Source organism: Macaca nemestrina, chromosome 20, assembly GCF_043159975.1.
Source record: "Macaca nemestrina isolate mMacNem1 chromosome 20, mMacNem.hap1, whole genome shotgun sequence".
NCBI classification, from domain to species: domain Eukaryota; kingdom Metazoa; phylum Chordata; class Mammalia; order Primates; family Cercopithecidae; genus Macaca; species Macaca nemestrina.
In genome coordinates, this window is record NC_092144.1 from 7,740,146 (window position 1) to 7,749,654 (window position 9,509).

Here is a 9,509-nt window from a genome sequence, read left to right on the forward strand (position 1 = left end):
AGGCAGACAGGCTCCCCAGGTATGAGAACCACCAACACTCTTCCACTTCCCACTGCGCCCTCAAGGTCAATGGCTTTATGCAGCGATCGGATTTCTCAGGCTCTGGCTTAAAGAGCATATTTTTAGGCTTAAAAATGCACAGAGCTTGGCCGGTAGCCCACAGTTAAAAAACTCCTCCCAGGCGCTGGGAGGGCCACTGAGAGCCGCCCCTGACCTGCCCCAAGCTGGGAAAACACGCAAATGTTTCCACCTCTCTGGTCCCCGCCCCGTGCACCTGGGGACCCCCCAGGTATGTGTGTGGGAGTCAGGGTTTTTCCTTCTCAGTCTCATCATAGCCCCTCAAAGGGGGCTGGGCCTGCCCAGACGAGGAAAGGTCAACAGACTCCTCCAAAGTCACACAGCTGCAAAAGTGGGTGGAGGACGGGAAACTCGATTTCCCAATCTCAGGGGGCCCAACAGGCAACAGCCCCTTAAGCAAGAGAGACGGAATATAAGAATTTTAACAAAAATGCTCAGGCACGGTGGCTCATGCCTGTAATCCCAGCACTATGGAAGACCGAGGAAGGTGGATCACCTGAGGTCAGGAGTTCAAGACCAGCCTGGCCAACATGGAGAAACCCCATCTCTACTAAAAATACAAAAATTAGCCAGGCGTGGTGGCGGGCATCTGTAATCCCAGCTACTTGGGAGGCTGAGGCAGGAGGATCTCTTGAACCGGGGAGGCAGAGGTTGCAGTGAGCTGAGATTGTGCCACTGCACTCCAGCCTGGGTAACAGAGCAAGACTCTGTCTCAAAAAAAAAAAAAAAAAAAAAGAGAGAGAGAGAGATAGAGAGCTGAACAAGGTGGTCTCTCTCCTGCCCGCTCTCTCCTCCTCCAGCCCCTCGGTTCACTCAGGCAGTGGGTGCCATCCAGGCTGCTGGCAAAACCTCGGGGACAGGGGCGCACATAGCTCCCGACAGCGTTGGTGCAGTCACCAACAGCTGGAGCAGAGGCCGGGCACGCGGAGACGCTCATTCACATCTACATAGACAGAGACAAGGTCAGAACTGGGCACCTCACTAGCCTGACCCCTCTGCCTTCCTGCAGGGGAGCCTGAGCCCCCCCAGACACGAGTCACAGAGGAGCTCCCAGGTTGTCCCCCTCTAGTCACCCACCTTCACATGCAACACTGCTGTCACCGAGCCGGTGTCCAAATGGACAGTGGCAATGGAAGGAGCCCACCGTGTTGACACAGCTGCCTCCCTGGCACAGGCCTGGCACGGCCTGGCACTCATCCACATCTGCAAGGACAAAGCCCGGCAAGGGAGTGAGAGGCCCATCAGAAGGAAGAACCAAGCTGGCCAAGGCCTCCCACTCAGCCCTGACCCCACTATTCACCTTGGCAGGCCCCCGTGTGGATATTGGGGATGAAGCCTCGGCGGCAGGGGTGTGGCTGTGCAGGGCAAAGTTCACATGGAAGGCCCCAGGCACGGCCCACAGTGGCACAGCAAAGCGCCTTGGTGCACGCGAGGCCTGTCAGCTGATGCTGGCACCCCTCGGGGCCCACTTGGCCAAAGCAGGGTCCCGTCCGGTAATCTGCAGGGCAGACAGCTGTGGGTACCTGGCTGAGGACTGCCCCTGTCTAGAGAGCTCTGCGTCTCTAACACCTTCTCAGTGCCCCCTGCACCCATAGACCAGGCTTTACTTATGCTGCTTCCTTCCTAAATAGAATATCTTTCTTCCCCTTTTCCTACCTAATGAACTCCTATTCACCCTTCAAAACCCTTTTTCTTCAAAACATTTCCTGACCAACTTCCAAGAGAGAGACTAGGATCTCCAAGCCCGTAAAGCTCAGGGCCTGTGTGAACACCCTGTCTGAACTGATGGGACTCCTTTCCCAGGCCTGTCCTCCCTTCAGGCCTGGGCAGGGACCCACGGACGCCCAGCTAAAAAGCATGTCTAGTACTTGAGCATATGCCTGGCCCTGCCATATCTCCCAGATTTGGGGAAGAATCTGTTATCTGCCTAAATTCTCTGGATCCCCAACATCACATCCTCAGTCCCCATCAGGCCCAGCCCAAGGTGACCGCATTGGTTCCCCCAACCCCAGTACATGAGCCCAGATGCGACTTCTTGGCTCTCTTCTCCAGATGTTTCCAATAAAGGAGTTAGCTCTCAAACAAGGGCAGCCCCTCCCAAGAGAAGAAGCCAAAGTCACCCCCAACTCAGGCCCCATAAGGAGGAGGGGCTTCACAGAGACCCCCCACCCCCAGGCTGTCCTGATGCCAAAATGCAATTCCTGGTAGCTCCCCCACTTCCCCCTCCCCCTCACTCTCCTGCCACCCAGAGCTTGGCCCGCCTCCAACAGCCCATGTTCCAATTCTGCAGTTTCCAGAAGCCCATCCTCAAACCCAGGTCACTTCCCCAGCCCCTCCAGCTTCTAGTACCCAGGTCCTGCCTATCCTCGCCTTCCTGGGTTGAAACGCCACGCCAGGCACTCAGATGCCTCCTGCATCTGAAAATCTCACAAGCCTGGACGTCCCTGACACCACCCACTCCTGTTCTCTTTCTCTTTCTCAGCCCACTGTGGGCTCTGTTTTTCCTGTCTGTGCTTAAATGTCCAGGTAGCCGTCTCTGCTGGTGCTACTTCTCTAGCGGGGATCCTCAGCTGAACCCTGGGCTTCAGTCCCCATGGACGGAGCAGCTCCAGCCGCCGTCTCAGCCCCAGGCCTAAGTGTCCAGCTGCTTCCCGGACAGCTTGCAAGTCCCCCAGCCAACACAGAGCTCAGTCTTCCTCCTCCCTGCCGGGGTGCACCACTAGCTTCCCCCCAATTTTCAGACCAGGCCTGGGGTTCATCTTGACTCCTTCTCTCTTCTCTCCCCATCGCTGCCACACCTCACTGCTCACAAGAAAGTCATCACTGTGTCCATTCTCCTTTTTTCTTTTCTTTTCTTTTTTTTTTTTTCTTTCTTTTTTTTTTTTTTTTTTTTTTTTTTTGAGACAGGTCTCGCTCTGTCTTCCAGGCTGGAGTGCAGTGGTGCGATCTTGGCTCACTGCCTCCCAGGTTCAAAAAATTATCACGCCTCAGCCTTCCAAGTAGCTGGGACTACAGGCACGCGCTACCACACCCTGCTAAATTTTTTATTTTTAGTTTTAGTAGAGATGGCTTTTGCCATGTTGGCCATGGCTAGTCTCAAACTCCTGGCCTCGAGTGATCTGCCACCTCGGCCTCCCAAAATGCTGGAATTGCAGGTGTGAGCCACAGTGCCTGGCCTCTTTTCTTTCTTTCTTTTTCTTTTTTTCTTTTCTTTTCTTTTTTTTTTTTTTTTTTTTTTTTTTTTAAGAGAGATAGGGTCTGGTTCTGTCACCCAGGCTGGAATGCAGTGGCACCACCACGGCTCACTGCAGCCTCGAATTCCTGAGCTCATGCAATCCTCCCACTTCAGCCTGAGACTACAGATATGCACTACCACGCTAGGCTAATTTTTTACTTTTTGTAGAGAGGGGGGGTCTCACTACATGCCCAGGCTGGTCTCAAACTCCTGGTACGTCCACCCTCTTAATTTTGGTAACAACCTCCCAGCAGGGGACCCCATCCATTTTAGCCTTCTTAAAAATGGGATCATTTTTAGGAGTTAGGGTGACTGGGTGTGGTGGCTCATTCCTGTAATCCCAGCATTTTGGGAGGCCAAGACAGGCAGATCACTTGAGGCCAGGAGTTCAAGGCCAGCCTGGCCAACATGGCAAAACCTCGTCTCTACTAAAATTACAAAAATTAGCTGAGCGTGGGGATGCATGCCTGTTATCCCAGCTACTTGGGAGGCTGAGGCAGGAGAATCACTTGAACCTGGGAGGCGGAGATTGCAGTGAGCCGAGATCGTGCCACTGTACTCCAGCCTGCGTGACACAGCAAAACTTTGTCTCAAAAAAAAAAGAAGAAAAGAAAAAAATAGTAATTAGAGTGCAATAAAGAGGGGGTTTGCCCATCTCATGAGGTCCAATCCACCCTACCAGATCCAGCTGAGGGGTCCCCTCCTCCAGGAAGCCCTCCTTGACTCCCTTCCGTGGAGCAGATGGTTTCTCTGTCCTTCATGTGCTCCAAGGCTGCCCCAACCTTTGTCTTAGCCTTGAAACCCCCAGATAAGAATCTTCTGGCTGGGTGCGGTGGCTCAAGCCTGTAATCCCAGCACTTTGGGAGGCCGAGACGGGCGGATCACGAGGTCAGGAGATCGAGACCATCCTGGCGAACACGGTGAAACCCTGTCTCTCCTCAAAAATACAAAAAACTAGCCGGGCAAGGTGGCGGGCACCTGTAGTCCCAGCTACTCGGGAGGCTGAGGCAGGAGAATGGTGTAAACCCGGGAGGCGGAGCTTGCAGTGAGCCAAGGTCCGGCCACTGCACTCCAGCCTGGGTGACAGAGTGAGACTCTGTCTCAAAAAAAAAAAGAATCTTCTGCTTGCAGTTTCTTCTCCCTACACCTCAGACCGGCACATCCTCTCTTTTTCCTACCAGACTCCAACACAGGCCGTCGCTCAGAGCCAGTGAATAGCAGATGTTTTGAAGAATAGATGAGCAAATGAAAGAAATGTCCTCAGACTGCCCCAACCGCGGGAAGGAGGCCAGTTGGGGCCTCTCAAGGCCTGGCCATGTCTCAGGGGCTTCCAGGAAACCCCCTTTCCTCCATCAAGTCCCCTGTCTGCCTCCCACCCCTGCGTGCTTGGTACCTCTCTCACACTGAGGTCCCATGAAGCCGTACACACAGGCGCAGCGGTTGGGCCCAATGCAGCGACCCCCATTGTGGCAGCCGCGGTCACAGATGGCTGTGGAGGGAGAAAGGGTGGTGGCTGGAGGTTCCCCGGCAGCAGAGAGAGCTGGGGTTCACAGTAAACCCCTTTTCACCCAGGAATCCCCAGGATCTTGCCCAGGTTGAATGATAAGACTGAGGCTGGGCTCATGGCTCACGCCTGTAATCTGAGCACTTTGGGGGGCCAAGGCAGGTGGATCACCTGAGGTCAGGGGTTCAAGACCAGCCTGTCCAATATAGTCAAACCCTGTCTCTACTAAAAATACAAAAATTAGCCCGACGTGGTGGTGAGTGCTTGTAATCCCAGCTACTCGGGAGGCTGACACAGGAGAATTGCTTGAACCTGGGAGGCAAAGGTTGAAGTGAGCTGAGGTGGTGCCACTGCACACCAGCCTGGGCAACAGAGCAAGACTCCATCTCAAAAAACAAACAAACAAACAAAAAAGGCCGGGCGCGGTGGCTCACGCCTGTAATCCCAGCACTTTGGGAGGCCAAGGCAGGCAGATCACGAGGTCAGGAGATCGAGACCATCCTGGCTGACATGGTGAAACCCCGTCTCTACTAAAAATACAAAAACAAAATTAGCCAGGCGTGGTGGCGGCGCCTGTGGTCCCAGCTACTTGGGAGACTGAGGCAGGAGAATGGCGTGAACGCAGGAGGCGGAGCTTGCAGTGAGCCAAGATCATGCCATTGCACTCCAGCCTGGGCGACAGAGCGAGACTCTGTATCAAAAAAAAAAAAAAGAAGAAGAAAAACGACTGTGACAATAAATGTCCCCTGCAATCTCCAGTCCAGGAATAAGGACCCCCTGGGCAGTGGGCAGCTGGCAGCAGAGACCAGTGCTCTGGGATCGCAGTTCCAAGTGTGCGAGGAGGGGAGTCCCACGGGGATACTCACGCTGCCCACACACGGTGCCTGTGTAGCCCTTCTGACACAGACAGGATGCCCCCCGGCAGGTGCCCCCATTCATACAGCTCACACTGCACCCTGACCCTGGGGACAGGAAGGTGGGATGCATAGTAAGGTGGAGACAGGCCCCGAGATGCCCTCCCAGGAAGGTTGCAGGACTAGGCATGCTCAGCCCCGCTCCTGTCCTTCAACAAAAGCAGCCCGGGCTCCTCGTGGTAACCGGAACACTGTGACCTTCTCCCTCCCCCAAGAGGCCACTTCCCGCTCACCTCGGCTCACCCCGCAGCTGGGAGCCAGCGTCCCATCCGCACAGGTGCACAGGTTGGGCTGTGAGCAGAAGCCCTCACCACAGGCCCGCCTACAGATGGCTGGATGGGTGCAGCAGGTGGCAGTCAAGACCAGGACCGAGCCTGGGCCATGCCTGCTCCATCAGTGTCCGGGCTGGCTAGAACACCTTGGTGGACACTGCTGGTCATCTGCATCCCCGGCTCTGCTCATAGCACACCACCCCTCTTTTCATGGGACATCCCCCCCACTCTCAGGCTGGGCTGGGCAGGTGGTACGACCCAGGCTGTGGGTTGGTGATTCTGCCACAGCCATTGGGAGAGAACGCTCTTTGGGCCAGAGCTGCCGAGCTGTGAGGACAGAGCTGGAGGTGCTGAGGTTCTGGATACTGTGGTTGGGTGTCTCCTGGGAAGTGGAGTCAGATTCCGGAGACAGAGACAGAGACAGAAAGAGTGGGTGAGGCCAGAGAGAAGCAGAGAGAAAGAGACTCAGAGAGAGAGAGAGAGAGAGAGACAGAGAGAATCAGATAGATAGACAGTAACCAACAGAGAGAGACCAGGTGCGGTGGCTCACACCTGGAATCCTAGTACTTTGGGAGGCTGAGATGGGAGGATCGCTTGAGGCCAGAGTTTGAGATCAGCCTGAGCAACACAGAGACCCCCATCTCTAAAAAAAATAATAATAAAGAAAAGAAACCAACAGAGAAAGACACGAGCAGAGATGAACAGAGAGACGCAGAGACAAAGAAAGGGAACCAGAGAGATAGACAGACAGACACAAAGAGGTTGTAGGGCAAAGGAAATGAACATGGCAGGTTGGCCTGGAACCCTGAGGACAGATGCAAGGGCCATTCCTGCGGTTCAGCCAGAGGCCCCTGGCTAAGTCCCCGTGTAAACAGAGCTGGACCTGCAGGCAGGTAAGAGTGTCCCCGGCCTGTGCCTCCCACCTCCAGAAGGCAGCAGCACTCACGTACGACACACTGGCTCCTGCCAGGGAATGTTCTCCAGCCCGGACAGCAGTAAGCGTGGAACCGGGAGCCGCACACATTCGGCCTTTGGGGACAGCGAGATGGGTCTGGTGAGCCCCTGCCCGGGTAGACATCCCCCGGGCATTCCGCTGCCCCCAGGACAGCCCAATCCACACCGAAGGGGTCTCCCAGCAACCCAGGTACCACGCACCCCTGCAAGATGCCTGGGCTGCCCCGCCTCCGCACACGTCCAGGACCTGCAACCTCCAAGGCCCCATCCCAGCCGCCTTGGCCACCTGCCATGCACAACAGGGCCGACCAGGCCAGCAGGAGCCGGGCCAGGGGGCCCCTTGCCAAACACAGACCCTCCAGAGTCATGGCGTGTCCCCTGGAGGCTGCGGAGAGGAAGCAGAGTCAGCCCTAGAAGAGCCCCTCACCCTGGCCATGGGAGACCCAACACAACAAGGAGGGCAGGGTGGTTGCCAAATGGGGCAGCCCTGGGGCCTCTGGGAGCCCAAGGAGGCATCCAGCCCCAACCGGGAAGCAGTGAACAGTCAGAGGAGGCTTCCTGGAGGAGGTGTGATATTAAAGAAGGGTCTTGGGGCTGAGGGTGCACAGCCAAGGCAAGACATGGAAGGGAGGGGAGAGAGGGCCAGGTGGGGCCAGGTGGGACCAGGCGTTGCAGGAGTGGGCGTAGCGGTGTCATGGAGCTTTTGCTCATTTGTCAAGGACAATGAAGAGCCCTTGAAAAGCTATGAACAGGAGGAGCAAAGTCAAAATGCATGTTAGGTGGAGTGGGGAAGGGCAGCAGGGTCCCCAGCAGAAACAGGGTGTCAGGAGGCTGGGAGCTGTCCAGATGGCAGAGAGAGGAGAGGAATGGGAGGCTGATGTCATGGGAGGTGGGGGGCGTTGAGGAGATTCCTAAAGTTCTGGCTGGGAAGGTGGAGCCAGGAGAGCGTCCAAGGTGTGAGGAAGGTGGTAAGTCGTGGGAGGCAACCACCCCACTGTCACTCAGTGACACAGATACCCCCACTCCTGCAACGCCTGGCCCCACCTGGCCCTGTGTCCCCTCCCCTCCATGTCCCACGCCCGTCTTGCCTCAGCTGTGCACCCTCAGCCCCAAGACCCTTCTTTAACACCACACCTCCTCCAGGAAGCCTCCTCTGACTGTCAGGGCTGGATGCCTCCCTGGGTTCCCCATGGGCCTCAGGGCTGCCTCGGGCAACCACACCACTGTCCCTCATTCCGGGCAGGGGGCCCAGGCAGGGGCTGGAACTTCCCAATGCAGAGAGTACCCCTGTGCCCAGCAGGGAAGGAACCGCTGCTGTGCCCATTTCACAGATAAGCAAACTAAGGCCATCACACCATGTGTGAGGGGTTAAGCCTGAGCTTAAGCCCAGGAAGAGGAGGAGGAGGGTGAGAAGATCAGTAACGGAACTCGCTCCTGCCCCCCGTGGCTGGGTCTTTCCTGGGTCATGAAGGACGGGAGGAAGAAGACCAGGACAGGAGATGACCGTTTGGAGGGTGGAGACAAAATACTTGAGGGAAAGAAGCCAGACCAAGCGGCCTTCCTGTTCCATTCAGGTTCTAGCGAGGAAAGAAACTGGGCCTAGGTGGAGAATGGGCGAGGAGGTCTGCTGTGTGGCCTTGGCCACGCCCCTCTCCGGGCCAACCGGGTTGTCCAAAGGCCCAGGAGAAGGGAGAGACTCCTGTCAACGTTGGAGAGTTGGCTGGCTGGGGAGGGGCGCCCTCTTTTTGCTTCTCTGTTGTCCGGGTAAGTCGGCACTTTGAGAATCTGTGGACTCGAAGCAGCCTCGGGGCCTGCAAACCCTCCTCCCCCCACTCCCTCCGCCCCAGCCCCCTGCCTCGGGTGGGGTGGGGGAGTTAGGTGGGGTGGGGAGTCTCTGGCTTCATTTGCCTCGGTCCCCCCTACACGCCGCTGCCTCTGCGAGCCACACCCTGGAGTTTGTGGAATGAATGAGCAGAGAAGGCGCGCCCAGCACGGGGTGTGGAGGCTGAGGGCCAAGGAGCGAGGGATCCCAAGCTCCGCCGACGGGGAGAGGGCGCCCCGGGAGCCCGCGGGGCGTGAGCTCTACCTGGCAGAGCCCCCGGCCGCGACCACACTTGGCTCCGCCCTCACCTGTGGGGTCAGGGGCCCCGCGCCCCGGCCGAGCCCCTCCCGCTGGGTCCCCGCGTCCCCACTCCCCACTGCGGCGGGCGCCACTAGAAGGCGGAGAGGGGAGGGGGCTGGGCCCGGGGCTGCCCGGCTGCGAACAAAGGAATCCTCTCCGCCTCCCCCTGCCGGCCCCCCCGCCCCCGCCTTCCCCACCCTTCGGGGCCAACGATCTCGCCCTGCCGGGGGCCCCGCGCCTTCACCTACCTGCGAGGCGGCGCGCGTGGAGGCGGGCACGGCAGACGGACGCGCGGGACTCAGCGCTGCAGGGCGGGCTCCTGCGGCGCCGGGGACCCGGGGCGGGAACGCGAAGCCGAGAGGCCGACCCCGCCGCGTTCTCAGCCCAGAGCTGCCACTCGAGGGGAGTTGGGGGCGGGAGGAGTTGGAGG

General features: G+C 57.7%; 1 protein-coding gene across 1 annotated transcript in view; it reads right to left on the bottom strand.

Annotated features, from left to right (window-relative positions):
- The window catches only part of LOC105486985 (fibrillin 3), an 86,725-nt gene extending 78,663 nt beyond the window's left edge, over positions 1–8,062 (bottom strand). The window contains exons 1-7 of the mRNA XM_071088161.1: positions 7,159–8,062; positions 6,950–7,032; positions 5,965–6,063; positions 5,684–5,779; positions 4,707–4,802; positions 1,379–1,576; positions 1,156–1,281 (exon numbers count right to left, since the gene is read on the bottom strand). Of these exons, the coding sequence (XP_070944262.1) occupies positions 1,156–1,281; positions 1,379–1,576; positions 4,707–4,802; positions 5,684–5,779; positions 5,965–6,063; positions 6,950–7,032; positions 7,159–7,325 (865 nt within the window). The 5' untranslated portion in view covers positions 7,326–8,062. The remainder of the gene's footprint in view (positions 1–1,155; positions 1,282–1,378; positions 1,577–4,706; positions 4,803–5,683; positions 5,780–5,964; positions 6,064–6,949; positions 7,033–7,158) is intronic.
- Positions 8,063–9,509: the final 1,447 nt, after the last annotated feature.